General features: G+C 43.8%; 1 protein-coding gene across 3 annotated transcripts in view; it reads right to left on the reverse strand.

Moving 5' to 3' along the window:
• Positions 1–25,461, reverse strand: part of sash1a (SAM and SH3 domain containing 1a) — a 134,211-nt gene that overhangs the window by 45,377 nt on the left and 63,373 nt on the right. For all 3 annotated transcript variants that reach the window (XM_073051456.1, XM_073051457.1, XM_073051458.1), the window contains exons 2-9: positions 20,441–20,569; positions 16,169–16,219; positions 15,995–16,044; positions 14,442–14,482; positions 12,996–13,085; positions 6,064–6,176; positions 4,661–4,762; positions 2,496–2,625 (exon numbers count right to left, since the gene is read on the reverse strand). In XM_073051456.1, the coding sequence (XP_072907557.1) occupies positions 2,496–2,625; positions 4,661–4,762; positions 6,064–6,176; positions 12,996–13,085; positions 14,442–14,482; positions 15,995–16,044; positions 16,169–16,219; positions 20,441–20,569 (706 nt within the window). The remainder of the gene's footprint in view (positions 1–2,495; positions 2,626–4,660; positions 4,763–6,063; positions 6,177–12,995; positions 13,086–14,441; positions 14,483–15,994; positions 16,045–16,168; positions 16,220–20,440; positions 20,570–25,461) is intronic.

Below are 25,461 nucleotides of genomic sequence, written 5' to 3' on the forward strand. Positions count from 1 at the left end.
CAACCAGTGAAGCTGGAGAGGGTTTTTTCTGCTGACTTTCCACAGATGTTTCTGCACAGACCAGAGCTGACAAAGGTCCCAAAACATACCCTTAGGATCAGACCTGACCAGAGTGTAGAGTGCACTGACACTGTTACAGAGTGGGGGCCCCTGAAGGATAAGATTCGGACCACGCTGGAGCTGGGAGCTTCAAACAGTGAGTGGAGCATCGTCCCCAAGAAGGCTGGCACCCGAGGGTGTGCATTGATTTCCGGTAGTCGAATACCATTTCTTTTTTTGATGCTTACCGATGACCCAGACTGATGACCTACTAGAAAAGATTGGACGGGCAAACCACATTACCACACTGGACCTCAGTAAAGGCTACTGGCAGGTTCCCCTGGATGACCAATCAAAAGGCCTCACTGCCTTCCGCAGACCCCCGGGTCTATTTCAGTTCTCTGCGAGGCCCTTTGGTCTTCACGCTGCACCAGGGGCAGACGGACCAGGTGGGACAAGGCTGTGAGGACTGCAGTGATGATGTGGTTGTTTACAGCCAGCCGTGGTCAGAGCATCCGTGCTGGGTCTTGGTGAATATTCACGCTGCTCATCTCACCCTCAATCTACAAGAACGTGAGTGGGCAAAGAGGGAAACCAGATACCTCGGCTACCTGTTGGGGCACGGAGAGGTTCGAGTACAGGGGGACAAGGCGGAAGAGATCCTCAACCTTGCACCAGGAAGGAAGTGAATTCCTCTCTGGGTCTGGTAGGGCAGTATGGCAGCTTCCTTCCCCAAATCGCCACCTCGGCCGTACCGCTGACCAATCTGACCCGGAGGTTTGTAAGCAACTCCATGCTGTGGACAAGTGAGTGGGAGAATGCTTTTCAAACTCTAAAAGCTCACATGTTCTTCACAGCCTGGACTTTGACAAACGGTTCCTTCTCCAGGTGGCATTGGAGCAGTGTTGGCCCAAGGAGAACCTGGAGGAGAGCAGACTGCCCTTTACCTGACCTGAAAACTCCTCCCAAGGGAAACCAGGTATTCCACCACTAAAAAGCAGTGTCTGGCCATTAAGTGGGTCCTCGACAGCCTCCGGAACTACCTCCTCGTAGGGAGTTTGACTTTTACGCAGACCACAGAGCACTGACGTGGGTTCAGACAATGAAGGACCATGATGCCAGTGACTCAGTGGTGTCTGGAGCTCCAACCCTTCAAATTTCACGTCCATCATAGAGTAGGGGAAGGAACTGTGTCAGCAGACTACCTGTTCCAGCTGCTGAGCATCTTCGCCGCAGGAGAGGAGGGTCGTAATGTAACCACACTCTGTACACGTGTTCATTTATACACACACACCACACACACAAACTTTTCAATCTGCTGTCGATGCACTGAGTGTGCTCACTTCAATATCTCTCCCCCCCCCCCCGATATACTCTAATAATGGGTCCTAAAAATTTTGGGCTTTCTGGCGCCTTTCCCGCCTACACGGAGGAATATTCCATTTCTTTAGTAATAAGTATGTGCATATGTGTAAAGTAAGACCATAGAATATAGGAACAGAATTAGGCCATTTGGTCCATTGAGTCAGCTCTACCATTTCATCATGGCTGATCCAATTATCATCTCAGCCCCAATCTCCTGCCTTCTCCCCGTATCCCTTCCTGCCTCAACCAATCAAAAATCTATCAACCTCTGCCTTAAATATACTTAAAGATTTGGCCTGCACAGCTGCCTGTGACAAAGAATTCCACAGATTTTCTGCTCTCTGGATAAAGATTTTCCTCCTCATCTCTGTTGTAAAAGGACACCCCTCTATTCTGAGGCTGTGTCCTCTGATCTTAGACTCCCCCACCATAGGAAACATCCTCTCCACGTCCACTCTGTCAAGGCCTTTCACCATTCAATAGGTTTCAATGAGGTCAGCCCTCATTCTTCTGAATTCCAGCAACTACAGGCCCAGAGCCATCAAATTCTCTTCATATAACAAGCCATTCAATCCTGGAATCATTGTGTATATATTGCTCGTATAGTGTATTTAAGGTAGATACTTTTGTTTATTTTGTAATATAATTGTAACTACATTGTGGGATGCATCATATTCTGATTTATGTGTAGTCCACAGTTAACACTGTGGGTAATTAAAGATGGCGTGTCCTGGTGCCGATGGGGTTGATCGCTCTCAGTAGCAGGGAGAGATAGAAATTGGGACTGCCAAGAGTTCCCACTGGACAAAGTATGGAGCTGATATTGTGTTTTCTTGTAGATATCTTTTTGTAATATTGCCAGTTTTCTTTTCGCTATTTTTGCTAGGTTTTGTAAGATCGATTTTTTTTTGAAGTGCTGAATAAACACCCTTGCACGAAAGAGCGAAGTGACTCCAGCCGTCTTTTTCCCTTTGGACAAAACTCACGTATCGTAACATTGTGACAGCGAATTTTACGTGTCTTGTTGGCCTTTGGCGCCCTCACTAATGAGCTACACTGCATCGGACTATACGAGAGCAATTCCAGCTTACCTGCCATAGGTGCACTCTTCATTTCTTCCACCTTGACAAGTTTCTTCTTTGATCTGCGTTTGGAAGAAACCAATTTGTGGAGCCTTTTGAACTTCACCTCTTGGAGATCATCATCCAACTGTTCCCATACCTAAGAAGGCACATATAAAAGGATAATTTGCATTAAGCGATGAGCTCTCACGGCCAGACTATGTAACAGTTTCTTCCCCCAAGCTATCAGACTCCTCAATACCCTAAGCCTGGACTGACACCTTGCCCTATTGTCCTGTTTATTATTTATTGTAATGCCTGCACTGTTTTTGTGCACTTTATGTAGTCCTGTGTAGGTCTGTAGTCTAGTGTAGCTTTCTCTGTGTTGGTTTTTTTAAAAGTAGTTCAGTCTAGTATTTGTACTGTGTCATGTAACACCATGGTCCTGAAAAACGTTGTCTCATTTTTACTATGTACTGTACCAGCAGTTATGGTCGAAATGACAATAAAAGTGACTTGACTTGACTTGAGCTTGTTCAGTTATACGTGATTCAGTGAAGGAAGTCCACATCCCTCTCTGGCAGAGTGATGGATTCCATCCTGGCGCCTAACATCCTTGAGTATATGGAGCAGAATGGAGAGGGAAGGTGGGCCCAGACATCAAGGTCATTTTCCTTCCTCTCTCCTTCAGAACTACCCCTTGTGTTAAAGTGTGCATGGTACATAGTTGCCCCTGAACAAAGTATCTAGGTTTTTACCGTAGGCTAAACCCGGGCTCACACTTCACTGCACCACCAAAGGACGGAAGTTTAAACTGCAGCCCTGGACTCCATTGCAAGAGCACCCCCTCCAATTTGGCCAAGCCTATTCTGATCAACACCACTGAAGCGTATCTCCTTTCGTATCATAACGTTGTTTGAGAGACCTTGCTGCTGGCAAATTGGAAATGCCACAGTGACAAGAATCCCAAGCACTTCCCTTCAGCCCACGATGTCGTGCTGACCTTCCAACTTACTCTCAGATCAACCTAACTGTTCCCTCCCACATAACACTCCATTTTTATAACACCCAACTGCCCACCTAAATGCCCCTAATATATTCGTCTTCACTAGCACCCCTGAGAGGGCTTTCCACACACCTATAATTCTAAAAAAAAATCTACCTCTGACATCCCCCCCCCCCCCCCAGACTTCCTCCAATCAACACAACATTCTGCTCCTTGTATTAGCCATTCCCACCCTGGCAGAGTCTCTGGCTGCCTAGGATCTATTTTGTACATCTCTATCAAGTAGCTCTCATCCTCCTTGGCTCTTTAGCTCACTCAACTTATCCCCATAAGTCATGCTCTCTAATCCAGGCAGCATTCTGGTAAATCTCCTCTTTTGGGCATCCTGAAGAGAACGTTAAAGATGACATACAGTATAAACACAAGCTTTTGCTTTTTTTCAACCTACTTCTTTCCGTGTTTGTCACTGGAAACAAACTTTTCTCAATTCTATTTTAAAATACATTCTCAAAGTCCTGCACTGTGCTGGAGAAAGCCATGCACCTTTAGCAGGGAGGCCACGCACAGTGATAGAACTTTCCTCTCGCTTGGTGAAGGGATATGCAAACATCTCCCGCCCCCAGAGTAGCTGGAAGGAATCAACTCTGTGGCTTAGCTGATTGCAAAAACTGAAGAATTTTCAACTTCTCTGAAATCCAGAAACATTCAAAGTAAAGATCCACAACTATGAAAAAAAGTTAACTCTTGAAATTCCAGAGAATAACTAGCAAATGAAGGTTCTTAGAAAACACTAAAATGAACTGAATAAACAAACTTGCTCAATTCTTTGGAGCACCACCATTGATATCAGTGGTGGTGAAATGCCTTTGGCACGTCTACGTTGGTGCAGGCTGTTTAAGTGGATTCCTGTCAACTTTGTCCTGAGCTGCTAGACTCCCTCAGCAACAAGGCAGTGTGGAAAACCACTCTTAGCTATTTCAGGATTCTGGCATTTGTCTATCCAAACACAGAAACCACAAACCTGCTGGTATTTTTCTCTCCTTCACCAGTAGATCCAATACTTAGACTTTTATTGGAGGCTGAAAGCAAGACCTCTATCTGAGCTGCACCGACATCCCTTGCCCCAGCTCTCCCCTCCGTGCTTCTTCCTAGCAGCCAGAAGTCTGGAAACATTAAAATCACTACTCACACCACCATCTGAGGATTCGTCAAAATGCTCCTGGCTTCCTTGCGCCAAGTGGGCAGAATCTGAACTCGCACACACCCTGCTGTGACACTCGTATTCTTTCAGCTGGAAGATAATTCAGATTTTTTTTTCTCGTTAGGGAATGAAACAGAAGGGGCAGTTGAGAATGAATCAAAACTTTAAGGCTTGCTGGAAACACAGAGTAATTACTGCCGGATTTGATCTCACTCGTGCCAGTGACTGAGGTTGTGGATTCAAGCTCCACTCGAGAAACATAATTCAAACAGAATTTCTACTTCTCAAACTACCAAGATGAAGTCTGACGGCCAGTTCTTTGAAATTGTGTTACTACTTCAGTAACTCAACACTAATTTGCTATGCAGATATAGAAAACACATAAATATTTACCTTCTGTAATGTATATCAACTGGTACCTAAGAATAGCGGCAGAAAGTTGTATCATCGACAATATTCATGGGCCCTTAGGAATAGGAATGGGCCTTAGGGCTCCACTCGAGAAACCTGGGCACAAATCTCAGGTTTATGCACCGAGGGAGAGAGGCAAGGTCTGGGATGGTGTTGGTGGGACAATAATAAGTGCAAACTTTCTGCTAACTTTCCTACTTTAATAATCAGTACAGTAATGATTGTTAGCAGAAAGCTTTCAGACACTGCTGCCATGAAAGTTAATTTCTGAGAGCAAAAATCTAAATAACATCAGAGATAGCAACAGAGGGAAATAAAACACAAGTGGACAATTAGAATATGCCAAAATCTGTGAGTTGCGTCGCAGTCAGCAGTGACAATTGGCAATAAAGTATGGGCATTTTCTGTGGGGGAACACCAAACTACTTGCCTCCATTCTGCTAATAGTGAACCTACATTAATAGTGTAGAAATACCATTCACAGTCATTGATAGGGTACAAGGCAGTGGCATGGCATTTAGCGCATCGCTTTACAGCGCCAGGGTCCACTGAATGGGGTTCAATTCCTGCCACTGCCTGTAAGGGGTTGGTACATAATCGAAAGGGTTCCCTCTGGGTGACCTGGTTTCCTCCAACATTCCAAAGTGTGTGGCTAGACTCGTGGGCACGCTATGCTGGAATCGGAAGGGTGGTGACACTCGTAGGCTGCCCAGCAAAATACTCACTGATGGTTTTAGGCAAATGCTGAATTTCACCGTGCGTTTTGAAGTTTTGATGTTCTGTACATGTGACAGATAAATCTGATCTTTAAAAAAATGGGCTTAAAAACACTGAACGACTACAATCAAGGCTGAGGAAAGCCTCAAGAGTAGCCAGCTTGAACCGAAACCTTGCTCAGGAGCTGTGACAGGAAGGGAATGCCAGTAAAATAAAGTGCAAACATAAGCAAGAGTTAGTTCAATTTCCACAGACATGTCTACCTTGGCAAGTGCCTCCTCTATTGTTATCATCTTATCTTTGACCATCATCATCAGCTCAATGCGGTCTTCGTCACTCATAGTGATCTCACTTGCCACGAATCCAACATCATCTCCTTTACAGGCCGAAGACAGACGGTGAAATATGAGAAGAGAGAAACAAAACACACAAAGTCCTTCTGTTATTCAAAGTGTCCCCACAGGAGAGGTTTTGCTCTCAAGTCATCTCCTTACAACTTGAAATTTGTGGAGCTAAATCTACCGAGTTTAACTTTGGAACTGGAAAATGAATCTATCACCCTGCAGTGGAGAGGAAGGCCATTGGTGCTCATGTCAGAAAGTTAAGAAGTTTTTACATTGTTTAAAAAAAATCATTCTTGAGATACAAATGCCACTGAAATGGTGGAGCACACTTAATAGGCCAAATGGCCTAATTCTGCTCTCATGTCTTATGGAAAGGTGGCATCTACACACTCAAAAGACAGCGATGCTTGCAATGTCCTCTGCAGCAGATTTGATACGACTGATTGATTTGCTGGCTGTCAAACATTTTGCTTTTGGATTGTAACCACATTGCTGACACACTAGATAGGGATAACAAGTTTTTTTTCCCCCTGAAGGACAACCACAAACCAATTCGATTTTTAATGACAATATTCCAGTTTCAAGGTTGCTCATTTTAGTTCAAACATAATTTCTATTTCTCAAACTACCAAGATGAAGTTTGAAGGCCAGTTCTTTGAAATTGTGTTACTACTTCAGTAACTCAACACTAATTTGCTATGCAGATATGGAAAACACATAAATATTTACCTTCTGTAATATATACCAACTGGTACCCAAGAATAGTGGCAGAAAGTTGTATCATCGACAATTCTCATGGGCCCTCAGTCACATTCACTACCATGCACTGGCCTTATAGGTGCTTTTCACATTACAAGGGGGTAGGGAGGATTATCAGAATCTTTCTGCTGGGGCAGGGGAGTCCAAAACTAGAGACACAGGTTTAAGGTGAGAGGGAAGGGATTTGAAGGAGATGACTTTTCCAAAGAGGAGGTGAATATTTGGAACACCCTACCAGAGGAGGTGAATATCTGGAACACCCTACCAGAGGAGGTGAATATCTGGAACACCCTACCAGAGAAGGTGAATATCTGGAACACCCTACCAGAGGAGGTGAATATCTGGAACACCCTACCAGAGGAGGTGAATATCTGGAACACTCTACCAGAGGAGGTGAATATCTGGAACACCCTACCAGAGGAGGTGAATATCTGGAACACCCTACCAGAGGAGGTGAATATCCGGAACACCCTACCAGAGGAGGTGAATATCCGGAACACTCTACCAGAGGAGGTGAATATCCGGAACACTCTACCAGAGGAGGTGAATATCCGGAACACTCTACCAGAGGAGGTGAATATCCGGAACACCCTACCAGAGGAGGTGAATATCCGGAACACCCTACCAGAGGAGGTGAATATCCGGAACACCCTACCAGAGGAGGTGAATATCCGGAACACCCTACCAGAGGAGGTGAATATCCGGAACACTCTACCAGAGGAGGTGAATATCTGGAACACTCTACCAGAGGAGGTGAATATCTGGAACACTCTACCAGAGGAGGTGAATATCTGGAACACTCTACCAGAGGAGGTGAATATCTGGAACACCCTACCAGAGGAGGTGAATATCTGGAACACCCTACCAGAGGAGGTGAATATCTGGAACACTCTACCAGAGGAGGTGAATATCTGGAACACCCTACCAGAGGAGGTGAATATCTGGAACACCCTACCAGAGGAGGTGAATATCTGGAACACCCTACCAGAGGAGGTGATACAATTACAAAGCTGAAAGGGCACTGGTCACGTACTTTGGTATGAAATGTACAAAGAAATACAGACCTAATGCAAACAACAGGATTAGTACTTTGATCAGTATGGTTGAAGTGGGCCAAAAAGGCCCATTTTTGTGCTCTACATCATGCATCACTAATCATCTATTCCATAGAAACCAGAGAACATTGCAGCACAGAAACAGGCCTTTTGGCCCTTCTTGGCTGTGCCGAACCATTTTTCTGCCCAGTCCCGCTGACCTGCACCTGGACCATATCCCTCCATACACCTCTCATCCATGTACCTGTCCAAGTTTTTCTTAAATGCCAGAAGTGAGCCCGTATTCACCACTTCATCTGGCAGCTCATTCCACACTCCCACCATTCTCTTCATGAAGAAGCCCCCCCCCTTAAACTTTTCCCCCTTTACCCATGACCTCTGTTTTTTTTCTCCCCCGGCCTCAGTGGAAAAAGCCTGCTTGCATTCACTCTATCTATACCCATCATAATTTTATACACCTCTATCAAATCACCCCTCATTCTCCTACGCTCCAGGGAATAAAGTCCTAATCTATTCAACCTTTCTCTGTAACTCAGTTTCTCAAGTCCCGGCAACATCCTTGTAAACCTTCTCTGCACTCTTTCAACCTTATTAATATCCTTCCTGTAATTAGATGACCAAAACTGCACACAATACTCCAAATTCGGTCTCACCAATGTCTTATACAACCTCACCATTACATTCCAACTCTTATACTCAATACTTTGATTTATAAAGGCCAATGTACCAAAAGCTCTTTTTATAACCCTATCTACTTGTGACTCCACTTTTAGGAAATTATGTATCTGTACTCCCAGATCCCTCTGTTCTACTGCACTCCTCAGTGTCCTACCATTTACCTTGTATGTTCTACTTTGGTTTGACCTTCTGAAGTGCAATACCTCACACTTGTCTGCATTAAACTCCATCTGCCATTTTTCTGCCCATTCCTCCAACTGGTCCAAATCCCTCTGCAAGCTTTGAAAACCTTCCTCACTGTCCACTACACCTCCAATAATCATCAGCAAATTTGCTGATCTAATTTGCCACATTATCATCCAGATCATTGATATAGATGACAAATAACAATGGACCCAGCAATGATCCTTGTGGCACACCACTAGTCACAGGCCTCCACTCAGAGAAGCAATCCTCCACTACCACTCTCTGGCTTCTTCCATTGAGCCAATGTCTAATCCAATTTACTACCTCTCCATGTATACCTAGTGACTGAATCTTCCTAACTAACCTCCCATGCGGGACCTTGTCAAAGGCCTTACTGAAGTCCATATATACACATCCACTGCCTTCCCTTCATCCACTTTTCTGGTAACGTCCTCGAAAAACTCTAATAGATTGGTTAAACATGACCTACCATGCACAAAGCCATGCTGACTTTTTCTAATAAGTCCCTGTCTATCCAAATACTTGTAGATCCTATCTCTTAGTATTCCTTCCAATAATTTACCTACTACCGATGTCAAACTTACCGGCCTATAATTTCCCGGCTTACTTTTTGAACCTTTTTTAAACAACGGAACTACATGAGCTATCCTCCAATCCTCCGGCACCTGACCCGTGGATATCGACATTTTAAATATTTCTGCCAGGGCCCCTGCAATTTCAACACTAGTCTCCCTTAAGGTCCAAGGGAACACCCTGTCAGGTCCTGGGGATTTATCTACTCTGATTTGCCTCAAGACAGCAAGCACCTCCTCCTCTTTAATCTGTATACGTTCCATGATCTCCCTACTTGTTTGCCTTGTTTCCATAGACTCCATTCCAGTTTCCTCAGTAAATACAGATGCAAAAAACCCATTTAATATCTCTCCCATTTCTTTTGGTTCCATACATAGCCGACCACTCTGATCATCAAGAGGACCAATTTTATCCCTTTTGCTCTTAACATACCTGTAGAAGCTCTTAGGATTATCCTTCACCCTGACTGCCAAAGCTACCTCATGTCTTCTTTTAGCCCTCCTGATTTCTTTCTTAAGTATTTTCTTACTCTTTTTATACTCCTCAAGCATCTTATTTCATCCCTGTTGCCTATACATGTTATACATCTCTCTCTTCTTCTTTATCAGAGTTCCAATATCCCTCAAGAACCAAGGTTCCTTATTCTTATTCGTTTTGCCTTTAACCCTGACAGGAACATACAAACTCTGCACTCTCAAAATTTCTCCTTTGAAGGCCTCCCACTTACCAATCACATCCTTGCCAGAGAACAACGTGTCCCAATCTATGCTTTTTAGATCCCTTCTCATTTCTTCAAATTTGGCCTTTTTCCAGTTTAGAACTTCAACTCGAGGACCAGATCTATCTTTATCCATGATCAAGTTGAAACTAATGATGTTATGATCACTGGAACCAAAGTGTTCCCCTACACACACTTCCGTCACCTGCCCTAACTCATTTCCTAATAGGAGATCTAATATTGCATCCTCCCTAGTTGGTACATCTATATATTGATTTAGAAAACTTTCCTGAACACATTTCACAAACTCTAACCCATCTAGACCTTTAACAGTATGGGAGTCCCAATCAATGTGTGGAAAATTAAAATCCCCTACAATCACAACTTTCTGTCTCCTGCAGTTGTCTGTTATCTCACTGCAGATTTGCTCCTCCGATTCTCGCTGACTATTGGGTGGTCTATAATACAACCCTATTAATGTGGTCATACCTTTCCTGTTTCTCAGCTCCACCCATATGGCCCCAGTAGACAAGCCCTCTAATCTTTCCTGCCGAAGCACTACTGTATTATTTTCCCTGACTAGCAAAGCCACCCCCCCCCCCCACCCTTCATCCCTCTGCCTCTATCACATCTGAAACATCGGAACCCTGTAACATTAAGCTGCCAGTCCTGCCCCTCCTGTAGCCAAGTTTCAGTAATGGCTATGATGTCATAATTCCATGTGTCAATCCAGGCCCTCAAGCTCATCTGCCTTTCCCACAATACTCCTCACATTGAAATAGACACACCTCAGAAGATTGTTACCACCACACATAACCTTACTATTTGTGACTTTGCATGAACTACTAACATCATTTATTTTTACCCCCATTCCACTATCAACTCTGGCACTCTGGTTCCCATCCCCCTGCAAATCTAGTTTAGACTCTCCCCAATAACACTAGCAAACCTCCCTGCAAGTATATTGGTCCCCTTGTAGTTCAGGTGTAACCCGTCTCTCTTGTATAGGTCCCACCTGCCCCAGAAGAGGTCCCAATGATCTAGAAATCTGAAACCCCGTCTTCATAAATGAATAAGGTCACAAACAAACAAAAAAACAAAACAAGAAGAATTAAAGCTGTATACTCCTATCTGGTCACAAGTTATGGTAACACTGCTCCCTGCTTATCATCTAACACCTAGAACCTTGCCAATTTTCTGGGCCTTGTTGGTGAGTTCCTGGTTGAGTATCTATTGTCAAAGTTAAAGAATTAACCACAATGAAAGTTGCATTGCTGTGCTGTTGGGGAGCACACAAAAGTACACCAAATGTTATTACTTGTTGTTGTTGGAGTCCAGCCCAGTGAAACTGATTAGTCCATATTCATATTTGTCACTTGTTGTGCTGGGTAGTGTCTATTCACTGTTTGCTCCTGACAAGGCCTGAACTGATTAGATATTGCAAAGTTATTTCCCATGGTAGGGGAGTCTAGGACAAGAGGGCACGATTTCAGGATTGAAGGACATCCACTTAAAACAGAGAGGCGGAGAAATTACTTTAGTTAGAGCGTGGTAAATCTGTGGAATTTGTGCCACGAGTGGCTGTGGAGGCCAAGTTATTGGGTACATTTAAGGCAGAGATAGATAAGTTCTTGATTTTCCAGGGCATTAAAGGGTATGGGGAGAAGGCAGGGGAGTGGGGATGACTGGAAGATTGGATAAGCCCATGACTGAACGGTGAAGCAGGCTCGATGGGCCGAATGGCCTTATGTCTAAGGCATGGCAGACGGAGGTCAATGTGAGAATGTGCAAGGTCAGTCAGATTGTTCCCATCATAAGTTTTTGTTGGAAATAAAGCTACAAATCCAGGTTTTGCTGAATATAGATATTAAGGATTGCAGATTCAAGGTGGATAAATAAGGTATTAATTGTAGACCAAATGAAGATGACTTATCTGCTCCTGTTCCCATGTTCCTATCAGACTGCCTGTTTGCTATTGATAGAACAGAACATCAACCTTTCTCTTGCAGCTCTTCCAATCTGTATTTTTAAATATTTAGAACCTTCTCATTTCATTATTTTTGAAAGCATCTTTGCCTTACATTTTTTTTGCACAGTGCTGTAACTCCACGTGATACTGGCACTTGCCAACTTTCTTTGCTCTGCCTGTGGTGGCTGAGCTCTGGAATGCCATTCCTCACCCTTCTTCTCTCATTTAAGTTCACCCCAGCCCTAACAAAGGTCAGTCAAACTTGACTAACAATGCTCTTGTAAGGCACCTTGTGACGTTTGGCTATATTGATGGAGTTATAGAAATGTATGGAGAAAATGAGGGAGCCAATGATAGGACTGAGAGTGAACCCAAAACACAGAAAGAAGCTTCTGTAAGAAATGCAGGAGGGTGAAGTGACCCCTGTCTGTGTACTTAATGAAATGGTGTGGACACCACATTGATTTTGCTGTAAAGCTTTTCAATAATTGGCAAGTCAACATTTCCCTGGAGGCTATGACCTCCCACTTCCCATCACATCAATCGTACAGCCTACGTTCCCCATCTCTAGCCTATCACTGTTCAAAGAACCCTTCCAAATAAAGTTTAAACTACTATGACTTATTCTGTTCATCCATATAATACCTTACATCTATGCATGTTGTCTTTAGATACTGTGAAGTCCAGGACAAACCTGGAGAGCAGCCATCTCTCCCAACCTTTATTCAGCTGATGGTCTTGCCCAACACACAGTTAGCACAAGCAACACACACAAAATGCTGGTGGAACACAGCAGGCCAGGCAGCATCTATAGAAAGAAGCACTGTCGATGTTTCGGGCTGAAACCCTTCATCAAAAGCTGAAATGAAAACTCCTCCTATTATATGTTTACCTTTACATAATTCCCGTACTGTGTTCCCTTTCTGCAGTTTCCGAAAACTCTGCCAGAAGGATTTATTTTTCTTTTTCCAGTCAACACTTCCTGTAAGAGGAACATAAAATATGAAACAGCAACAACTCCCTTCTCCATTTCAATGAGGAATGATGACAGCTTACTTCAACTGCATTGCCCGAGTTGCTTTAATGACTCTTCAGAGAGTAAAATGGGGTAATTAATTGCCGCTGCATAGTTAACCCTAGTCCTGTACCCTGAGTATGTTGTCCCATGTCAGTCACTGATCTGTGAGCGTTTTGTTGTTGTGCAGGTCTCAGCATAATCAGTCTTCATCAATGTCGTCCAGACCTTAGTACCCGATGCTCAGATTCATGAACTTCAAAAATGGCTGGGACCATGAAGGAAAGCAATGAAAACAGGTGGGGAAGTCAACTGTGGGGAGTGAACAAAGGGATATGGATAGGTTTAGTGAATGTAAAAAAGGGTGACAGGTGGGTTAAAATGAATCAAAAGTGAAATCACCCCTTTTAGTAGGAAGGATAACAAGACTGAATATATTTACATGGCAAGTGATGTAAAATAATAGGTTTCACGGATATCTGGCTGACTGTGTGCGAATACCATGAAGTAGGTACCACATTAAAAAGGGAAATTAAATGTTTGCATTAGTTCAAGTGGGATAGGTACAAAAACAGGGATCTTATATCGGCCTTTGGTAAGACTACACTTGAAGTACTGCAGAGAGTTTTAACAGGTGGGTATTCTCGCCTTCGATTTGACAGATTCGTTTCTTTGAATTGGTTTAATGTTTTGAAGTTACAAATCATAACAGGATCGGCCTCTGCCATTCCTTTGGATTCATCAGCTGCGTGGAGAGGGGAGCAAGGGCAACAGCTTGCTCTCCGTATCGTACTGCTCTGGCTTACGTATCATGTAGACAGCTGGGTGCAATGCCCATGGTCGACCCTGACCAACAGAGAGCCTTGGACAGTTAAACTGACGCATTCAGGCAGAAGCAGCTGGATAACAGGCACAAGCATCAAGATACAAAAGTTGATGCTGGCACATAAATAGAAATTTATCAATTTACTCACCCATAATCGAACTATCATTGTTTATACCAACACATTGCTGCACAGTTTCAATGAAGAATCATCGACCCATACAGCATGGAAATAAGCCTTTGGCTCAGAGACTCCACACCGATCATTAAACTCCCACTTACAATCACCCCACATGAAAAGATATCATTTACATGGCTGGAAGGAGAATAGCAATAGATAGCCAGAGAAAAGAGATACTGAAAATGATCGACAATAGATACACAGCCATACAGACAGACCCATTAGATAAGATAAATAAATGGATGGATAAAGTTGGCATGTCTAGGATATTTCACCATAACAGTTTAATATTAATCACCCAAAAAAAAATCGCACTCACCAACTGATCCATCCTCCAAAGTCGACTTACAAATCAAATGCCTGTTTAAAAGTGAAGGAAGTGTCAGAGATGAGAACATTCGCAGGGTTGGAGATGCAAACCAGACAATTTATCAGCACAGTAATGGGTGTGAGGAAAATGTGCAAGTAACTTCAGAAATAATAAAAGCCCCCAGTTCAACATTCTCTGCTGAACAACTCTTTGAATCGAAGACCCTGAGAAACAGGAAGCCATTGATTGAAGGCAGAAAGGAAGGGGCTGAGATTCAGATCATGTGATTACATATTTTACGTGGATTTAGTGGTCCAATCTAAAGTGATTAATTTACAGTACAGTGCAAAAGTCATATATACAAGTTGCCTAAGACTTTCACACCATACCGTTTTTGTCAATGTGTGGCAGAGAGAGAGTTTGTAAATCTGGCGGGAGCTAAGGGTGCTGGGAATGGTGAGAGTGGAGCACTGTAGGAGGGGTGTGGGACAGGTGGCAGAGAAGGAGTGCTGGGGCAGGGGGTGGTACGGTACAGACACAGCCAGCCCTGAGACACTGGCCCACGGTCATTTGATTCCAAACAGTTTATTGGTTATCGCAGAATGTCTCTCCATTGCTTCCTGCTCCCTCCACATTCCCTTCCTCTTTCCACAACCATGATTCCCCTCTCCCTGCCCCTTTCCCACTCAGTCCACAATAGAGACCCATATCAGAATCAGGTTTATCATATATGTGATTTTTTTTGTGTGGTAGCAATACAATGCAGTACATAAAATTGCTGAAGTACTGTGCAAAAATCTTTGGCTCCCTAGCTATATATATGAATGATCAGCCTATCGGAACAGTTTCTGCTCATCAGGTGTTAGGATGAGGGACGCAAGGAAAGGCATCAAGCATGGTAGCTTACATTTACATACAAGATTATGGACAGATACTTTCAAACTCAGATTGACACACAAGCCCTTGACAAAGAGAAACCTTTGAGAAATTCCTAATCCCATGTGTGGGAGAAGCAAATCATGTTGTGTCATCGGAATAACACTGCAGCAATTGTGGTTTAGGCTTCTGATTCCAAGAATTCTAGGACCAGTCTTGTGGCTATGGGCTGGGAAAACATGAAGAAAGAGTTAATTTGGTGGGGGGGGGGGGGGGGAGGCTGAAATGCATAAATCAGAGGATAAATCTTGGGGAATAAACCACAAACAATAATACTGCCCTTATAAATCAGGTTGTTATTCAGAATATCACACTTTAAGGGAAAAAATAGTCAAGTGTACCCAATTTGAAGAGCCCAGTGTTTGTGCATTGGTAATAAATAGAGTCCATTATAAATCAGAGTGAGTTTTACAATGGGTTTGATAATGAGATAGATTTGGATTATTTAACATTGCCTGCCTAATCAGAATGGCTTGACAACCATCACACAGGCTTAAGGGTGGAGATTGTTTCACAAACACACCCATGTTAAGGAAATTACACAGCATTGTAAATGCGCACAGATCCTGGAGTGTTTATCGGAAAGCTACCAATGAAAAGTGTTTCACCATACAAGCACCACTTACTTCCTTTCACTCTCTGGTGTTGACACTGCACTCCCCAACACACGTGACTCCTGGGAAACAAAATTAAAGTCAGTGACCACTTCAGGGAAAAAAAGAACTGCTCTGAAGTCAGAGGATGAATTTAACAAATTCCTGGAGAGAATCCAGGAGGATCTGTAGGGAAGTCGTACTCACTCTAGTCTCAGACGGCAGCTGTGGGGAGAGTGGATTGGCAGCCGAACTTTCCTAAAACCAGAACACATGCGGTCTTTGTAACTCATTGAACGTGGCAGTTTTCAATCCAAAAATATCAAAGCCAAAATGAAGTGAAAAAACTAGGGTAGAATCAGTGGAGCTACTACATCCTGTTTATCAAGAGAAACAAAACAAGCCTGAAAGACTTAATTATAGAGATGGAATTTCTCAAAATAAGAGAGCAAAGATATTCCATGACTGGTTTTGAGAGGAGTAGAATTTCAGTGCGGATTTGAACCCTAAATCTGATTCCTCAAGGCCATGACTATAGCAATGGTATTTAAAATCACTGGCTCCAAACCAGACTCTACCAATGCCACCCACAATCTAAATCAACAATATCCAGCATGAAACTCAGTTGAGCCACTTGGGCCCTAAGCAATTTATGGTTCAATTCAGCCTCTCTCCAACTTTCCTCTTCAAGATCTGTCAGCTGTTCCTTCTTTTCCCTGTTCATCGCGTGCTTTTCATACCTCCCCTCTAGTGCTCCCACAACAGTCGCTTCCACCATATTTTCGTAATTGTTTAGGTAAAGCAGTAGCTTCCAAGTTCTCCACTGGATTTCTGAGTAACTGTGATAGAGCCTGGTTACGCACTTCCCACGAGTGGAAACATTCCTTCTGTAGCCAAAATGTTTCATAATTTAAGCCCTCGGACACTTACAAAGTATATATGCATTTTTTTGAACAATGATTTCCCAAAGCCAATTAATTACTTTTAAAGAGCATGGACGTTTCAATCAGGAATCATTGCATCTCATTTATGCAAAACAAATTCCCATAAACAACAATGACCAGATAATCAATTTTAGTGGCGCTAATTAAGGTAAATATTAGCTAATACACAAGTTAAAGCCTCCCTAGTCGTCTGAACTAGTCCCAGGGATTTTACGAGACTCTGGATTAGCACCATCAGAAAACCGACACCCTATCAAAGTGGAATTTAGTCATTGTGACTCAACAAACTGGTCTGAAATACATCTTGACTCTCTCTGCATCTGTGTGGATCAGCATACTCCATTCTGTTGTGAACCGTAAGGCACCAGGTGACTGCAGGATATCGGTAATGATGATGTTATATGAAGAAAGTGGCAGCTGGGATTCAATACCATAAACAAAGTTACAGGAAACAGGAAACCTGTGCAGCCATCAAAACTCCACAGGGGAAGATGGAACAGGAAAGGGATGGGGGCGTGATTCCTGCACAACTAATCACAGCTTCTGCAGTGTTTGGATTCTGAATCGACTTTGTCCACGTTGGACCAGATGGCAAATATTTTTGGACCGTCTCACTTTCACCTCTGGGTCAGCAGCTTGCTGGTTCAAATCACGCTTCAGAAACTTGATCGCAAAGTCTCAACAGATAATGCAGCACCAAAGGAGATCTGTCCCCATGACCAACAACTCCTGCTGCTTCCGTATTGATCATTGCCCACTCACACCAACTCTATACTGTTATCCACTACACATTCTCACCACCTTCCAGACTTCACCACTCTCCGACACACTCGGTGGCTGTGTACGGGGGCCAGGTAACCAACCAGCCTGGATGGAGGAACTTGAATGAAACTCACACTGTCAGAAAGACGTGCAAACTCCACGGAGGCAGCACCGGAGATCATGACTGAACACAGCCACTGGAACTGTGAGGCGGCAGTTCTTTCATTTGTTCCATTACGCTGTTATTCTGCTTCATGGACCAGGAAGGGCCGGCCCTACAGCACATTTGCACAGGGCAATGCAATCGGCACTTCAAAATGCAAGGTGTTAGCGGTGTGGGGCAGACGTGTGAAATCTAACCTATTGCTCCCCATTGTCTGACGTACTTTATTTACAACCCATAACCGTTAACGCTGCTGCTCAGAGCAGCAATGAAGGCTCTCCACCTCTGTATCATCGCACACACATACAGAAGGTTTCTTCACTGCTGTTCCTGTAACAAGTATTTTTTTCGCCAGTCAGGGTTGTTAGCGTTCAAAGACTGACAAGCAACCAATGTGCAAATAAAAGTAATAATAATAATAATGAATATATAAAACTGGATGAACAAGGGAGAGAAGATTGGAAAAGGCCTAGATGTGACAAAGGGATGGATGAGTGGCACAGAGGCTGAGACAAGGCAGAACCAGTAATACTGGAGGTGGAGGACAGGAAGCTCAACACCTAATCAAAATTCCAATCACTGCTTCAGTTTCCCGCAAGGGGAATGGAACCAGAGTCTAAGGAACGGAGGTTGTGACCAGCACTGAAGACAGCGGCTTACGTTTTCCCCATTGGGAAAAATTCTGCTCATTTTGAAGTGCCAAAAAAAAAGCAAGCTGAAGAACGTGGAGAGGTCCAGAGGAGAGGCAGTGAGATAGAGCTGGGGGTCATCAGGGAAACTGGCTTTGGATGACTCTGCCAATGGTTGGCTTGTCCATGAGAAACCAGAGCAGGGTATAATTGGATGTCTGGAAATGGAATTAGAGAGGACAATCCGAGGCAGCTGAAGAGACCGCTGGCCCATCATTTCAAAGCTGCCAACAGGTTGAAAACAGAAGGATGGGGATGCTGCCTTTAGATAAGACATAATTTATAATGCTGAATACAGATCTATCCACATTGTGACAGAGAAAGCTTGTGCTTTTACTTGACGGAGGAAGGTTAAAAGAAGAGCGGCTAACGCTATGACTCATTAGTTATTAGATCCTGTAGAAACTGGACAGAATTGTTGTTTACACTGTACCCTCCCTTCCTCTTCGTACTCCAACCCACTGGATTCCGGTGCTGATGGTGAGGAGAGGGGATGGGGCTCTTTCAATCCATGTTCAGCCTCGTCAGGTGAAGAAAGGTTTGGCAAGTGGCTCTGAGAAACTGAAAGCTGGCATAAGCTTGGCTCTGTGCAGTGACTTGCATCGTAATCACTTGTTGTGCATGCGGCCGCGAGCTGTAAGGCGCCGCCATGCCAAATGCTGACCCAGCATGGAGCCTCCATACCAGATGCCAATGCAACCAATCAGAATGCTCTCCACGGAGCCTCTCAAAACTCTGGCGGCACAAATCTCCTCACTCGCTCTCGTTGCTGTTGTGTTTATTTTGTTGTTTATTTCTGCACATATTAGGTTAATCTAAAATTATGTCAAAATATGTATGTTAGCTAATTTTCAAGGCATGTATACCTTGTGAATGTATGCCTATAACAATAAACTTGAAAATGACTTGCCTTTACCAGTATACTAAACCAGGCAACTTTCACCTTCGGCTAAAGAGTAAATGTTTCTGTTGCTTTTGTTTTTGGCAGAGGCATTAAGAAGTGATATAACTGGTGAATATAAAAGTCCCCGTGGAACTATACAAAGCGGTATCCTGACATCAATCAAAAATGGTCAACAGATTAAACATCTCACTGCTCTTTCCGATACCCGGCAATACCAATGGTCTACCCATCCTTTAGAATGGAACTCATCTCCTACAAGATACATATGGAAGCTTGATGCCACCAGGTCTTGCAATCCAAGAGTGATCTAGAGTCCTGCTGCCACTTGACCCTCTGTAACAACACTACAAATAACTGAAGGGTGTATTGTTCAAAAAGGCCACGTGAGTGGTATTGATACTTAGTACACAGGATGTACTACCTTGATGTCTCTACACTTGTACAGACTTGACAATGCTATAATTCAATAGACTGTACAACACGAACAAATATCAAGAAAGCAACGCACTCTTTTGTATTTCTTGTTTATATCTTTATGAATAATGTTTATTTTTTGGTTAAAAAAAAAACCTCATCTGTTCAAGGACACCAAAAGGATCTGTACAAATCATTTCAGGCTTCCTTTCCAAATCAAAATACAATGTGTAGCACAGATGAGTCATATTTCTAACAGGAAACTTGGTAGATGAAATATTTGAGCCTGTAAGAATGTTTAATTTCAGAGAGCTAATTTGTTCTATTACCTTCATTGTCTTGGTATACTGGCTAGCATATCTCTCGAACACCATTATAGATAGATAATCTGGCAATTTATTTAATTACTATTTATGGAAAGTTTTTTTTTAAAAAGCATTACACCGTACTCCCTCCTTTACAAAAGTGACTAGATCTCCGTAACACTTCATTAGCTCAAGATTACTTTGAAATTACTTGAAGTCATAAAGTTATCGTGGGAGCCCAAGCCTTACTTTTCAAGAAAACACACAGGTTGTCCTCAAGGCAGACAGAAGTTCTTACCAGCTCCAGATCCTCTGAAACACTACGCGTGTAAAGCTCTTCCATGCAATCAGTGCTGTTGCTGAGGCAAGTGTTGTAATATTCTGTGTACTGCTGAGCCAGGTCGTCAATGTGTCCCAGTGATCCATCCTTTATTGGCGGGGGAGAAAGGGAGAAAGTCATGAGAACCCAGTATCCAATGGCCCAGGAGGAAAACACAAAGTAACTTGCCAAGTCCCAGGATGCTTCAATCAATCTGTACAACTGCAATAACGTGGCACATTCAGAAATTTGATACTGCACATCTGGCATATTTTAGAGACTTTTGAGTGTTAGTCAAAAATTAATGCCTCAACACACTTTTATTTATTTGCCCCCAAAATGTTACACAGTATTACAATACATTTCCCAGAAAAGCTGGCAAGTTTCAAGAGAGCACAGGAACAAGCAAGGCTCTGGGAAGCTCTGTGTCCTGGTGAGTTAGGACAAGAACATTACTTGGCCGAGTCAGATGCCAAACCACTAGGACTCGGGAATATTTGGGTAATGGCTTTTTGAAGTTTATTGTAGTTACAGCAAAATACACTTAGTGATCATTTCGGCCCGAAACGTCGTCACTGCCTCCTCCCATAGATGCTGTCTGACCTGCTGAGTTCTGTCAGCATTTTGTGTTTTTTATTAGTGATAATTTCTTGTTTTCAAATAAGGTCTCTGCTGGCATTTATCTTCACCTCCATGTCAGGAGGATATGATTTCAGTTGCCATGTCCAAGATGAACACATTATGGAGGCAGAACTGTCCTGACTTCAAAGGCACTTGATTGTTAAATGCTTTCTTTGAAAAAAGTAACTGGATCAATCACTTAGTGGCATGAGGACCAGAAACTCGAGATAAGACCATCAGAAAATGAAGACAACCCTTTATCCTGCTGCAATATTCAGCCTCCCTCAGGGTGAAAGCAGAGCTGAGGATTTCCCATTTTTAATTCTTTTCCCCAGTACTCTTGCTGTCAAGCCCTCCAGTAATTTTGAGCATTTCAATAAGATAGTCTCTCGCGCTGCTGAAATTCACAGAATTTAGCCTCAGCCAATTCAAATCTTGAAAGCCCTCAGAATAAATCTGATAAACTTTTTAAAGTTCTCAGTCAACTCGATGCATCCTTGAGCAAGGGAGTGAAACCAGCCACAGTACTATGTAATCAAAACCCTCTAAACTGAACTTAAACTTCCTCAATTAGAAGTCAATATGACATTACCTTTTCTGTTGCTTCCTCCCCCCCCCCAATGTCTTGTCAATAAACACCTGAATACAATCATCATTCACGGGATGGATGTGTCTCTGAGGACACTGATCCCAAATTGCGTGGCATAAGGTGAACCATTGCCTTGAGTTACTGCTGAATGAGTGTCCCGTATTGTGACCCAGTGGGGATAAGGACGATATTTTCCCACATGGATGAACACCGAAGGTGGTCGTACTCCCATTACGCCTGCCGACCTTGTACTTCTAGGTGGCAGGAGTTGCGCTTTGAGTCGCTGTGTTGCCACCTTGGAAAGTTGCTATGGTACACCTCATGGACTGTGCACACCACAGCCATGGGGCCTCAGAGAAGAAAAGATGAAGCCAATGTCTATCAAGTGGTCCTTTGTGATTTTTTTTTCTTTCAGAGGGATTCTGTGGGAAGTGGAATACGCACTCAGTGAAATTATCTCCTGTAACTAATCCAACGGCCACTGATTATATGTTCATAGTCTTCTGCCGCTGAAGTTTGTTCACTTCAAGGTTTGACATGTTGTGCATTCAGAGATGCTCTTCTGCATCCCCCTGTTGTAACCCGTGGTTATTTAAGTTTTTGTTGCCTTCCTGTCAGCTTGAACCAGTCTGGCCGTTCTCCTCTGACCTGTCTCACTAACAAGGCATTTTCAGCCACAGAACTGCTGATCGCTAGATGTGTTTCTTCTGCACTCTGTAAACTCTGGAGACTTTTGCACATGAAAACCCCAGGAGATCTCCAGTTTCTGAGATACTCAAATCCCCCTCTATGGCACCAACAACCATTCCACCGTTAAAGTCACATTTCTTCCTCATTGTGATGTTTGGTCTGAAGAGCAACTGAACATCTTGTCCACGTCTGCATGCTTTCGTGCACTGAGTTGCTGCCACATGATTGGCTGATTAGATATTGACATTAATGTACAGCTGTACCCAATACAGTAACCATTGAGTATATATCACCACATTCTTGACTTGTGCTATGGGCAATGAACACGGTTCATAGTCTTGTAACCAATGGAGAACTCTGCCATGCTCCCTACAGTGAAAGCATTTCACATCGCTGCTTCAAAAAGTTAACAACTTCTATCAGCAGGGTCATAGTCAACCTATTGAGTATGGGACAGAAAACACTGAAAACTGGAAACAGCTGTGAAGGGGAGAACTATTCAGGTCCAAGACTCTGTATTAGAAAACCAGTTTGTATTAACTTGCAGGGAAGGTGTAGAAGGAATGGTGAGGGAAGAGGACTGGATGAACTTAGAGTTGCCGTGGAGATAAATTACAACGGTCAATGGGTTGAAGCATTAATGAAGGCGTTTGGAGAGAGTGACAATGAACAAAAGCTATGAAACGAGGGCAGATCAAAGGTGAAAATAAAAAGCCCCACAAAACTTGCACAATGTAGGACTGGGGAATGTGCTTGGGTCAGTCGGTGACAGTGCAGGCAGCAAAACTAAGGGAACTCTTGTCCTTTTCTCACTCAAACAGAGATTATCTGAAGCTGAATGCAGTTTACCAACGTATTCATACATCTGGCTGATCTCATTTTCACGTTGAACATCTTGAATCCCATTCACTTCCTCCAGATCAAAGGTGGGGCGACTGATCCTTTACTGGCTATGTAAAACCGTCTTTGTTTCAGTCATACTTGGCCCCCATCATATAACAAGATGCTGGAAATCCGAGCAACATACACAAAATGCTGGAGGAACTCAGCGGGCCAGTAAGAAACAATGGAAAAGAGCAGAGTTGATGTTTTGGGCTGAAACACTTTGGCAGGACTCAGGACGAAGGGTTTCTGCCTGAAAATGCTGACTCTACTGAGTTCCTCCACCATTTTGTGTGTGTTGCTCATCATACAGCCCCTTTTCTGGAACATCAATGTCTGCACAGAGAACTACCCTGTTCTTCCCTGCTCTTACTTTATATGGCCCTTCTCTGACCCTTCCCCTCCCAGACCTGTCTTCAGCTCAGAGGACATGCAACGATAAATATTCATTACCCTGAGCCCAAGCTCCAAGGATACCTCAACTTCCTCTCACCTTGCCCCTGAAACCATCCTGCTCTAGATTCATCTGCTTCCATCATTTTTGCACTGATCAGCTGTTCCTCTCCACTGCTTGTGAGATATCTTCTTTCTGAACCATGTTTTCCCAGCTGTTACAGCTGACAAGAGCCTTTGACCACGTCTTATCTATTTCCTACACTTCTGCTCTCATCCCATCTTCTCCAGGGCTGAGGAAGGATGGAGTTACCATGGTCCTCACCTTCAACATCATTGGACTCTGTAATCAACTTTCTGCCCACTTCAACAAAAGTCTGGCACCAGTCAAATCCTCCCGTCCCTCCTCTTTCAGCATTTCAGAGGGACTTCACAACATCTTGGTCTGCTCTTCCATCTCCACCAACCACCTCCCTTCTTCAGCATCTCTTCATTGAGCTGTAGGAGATGCATTGCCTCCCCTTTCATCTTTTCCCTTCCCATCACTCAAAAATCCAATCAGTCCTTTGAAGCAGAGCAAACATGGCACATCGTCCAAGTCATGGGTACTGCATTCAGTGTTTAGAATGGGGCCTCCTCTACATTGGAGAAGCCAAACCTGGAATGTGTGGAAGACCTCTGTTCAGATGGCAGGGGTAACTCTGGGCTCCCTGTTTTCTAAAAATGTAATTCATATTCACCCATCCGTGGCTTCCTGCATTTTGTAATGAGGCTCCATGAGGCAAACTCAAGGCACATGTCATCTGCCATTTCGGTACATCTCTGGACACTATACAGAATTCCTCAACTTCAGGTAAATCATTTCCGATATGCCAGAGCTCCTGTACGTCAGCAATCTGTGAAATTCCACAGCTTTCCTTTCTCCTCATTAGCACAGTCTGACCTGCTGGGATCGTACTTCAGCCCAGACTGCTCAGCCTTTGCTAGTACTCTCCCTTTCAAACTGTGTACATTCACCTGCTGATGACCTCCACAACTTGTCTCCATGGCTATCCTGGCCGCACCCAGGGAGAAAGGAAGGCGGGAGGGAGAGTAGGGAGATGGAGTGGGGGATGAAGGTGGTGAGAGAGAGGATTGAGGGTGGAGAGAGAGAGAGGATTGAGGGTGGAGAGAGAGGGGGGGCTGAGGGTGGAGAGAGAGAGAGGCTGAGGGTGGAGAGAGGGGAGCTGAGGGTGGAGAGAGAGGGGGGCTGAGGGTGGAGAGAGAGAGACTGAGGGTGGAGAGAGAGAGACTGAGGGTGGAGAGAGAGAGAGAGGGTTGAGGGTGGAGAGGTGTTGAGGGTGAGGGTGGAGAGAGAGTGCGGTTGAGAGGGGAGAGAGAGAGAGAGGGTTGAGAGTGGAGAGAGAGAAGAGTGTGAGAGTGAAGAGACAGTGAGGGAGGGTGGAAAGGGAGGTGGGATGGAGGGGAGGGAAGTGGGAGCGAGGGGTAGGGAAGGAAGCGAGGGGGGATGGAGGGGAGTGGGGTGAAGGGAGTTTCCAGAATTTTCCAGGTGTATTTCCTGTGTGCGTTCTATTCAGACCAGAACCCTAATTTTAAAACACCCTTTGCTTCTGTATTATTTACTAATATTTCATTGCTGATCCTCTTCCAAATTTCTGCTCCCCTTTGCAAAGGGATTTTTGCTTAACTTGATATACTCTCAACCCCCTGCTTTCCTGGTGCAAAATCAATTATCTGAAGGATTGATGTGAACCTTACATCTAGTGTGGAGCTGCGCACAGTCTCTTCTGATCTGTGTTGTAAGAGGAAACCTGAATTTCCCACA

The sequence above is a fragment of the Hemitrygon akajei genome, chromosome 7, assembly GCF_048418815.1.
Source record: "Hemitrygon akajei chromosome 7, sHemAka1.3, whole genome shotgun sequence".
In the NCBI taxonomy this organism is placed as follows: domain Eukaryota; kingdom Metazoa; phylum Chordata; class Chondrichthyes; order Myliobatiformes; family Dasyatidae; genus Hemitrygon; species Hemitrygon akajei.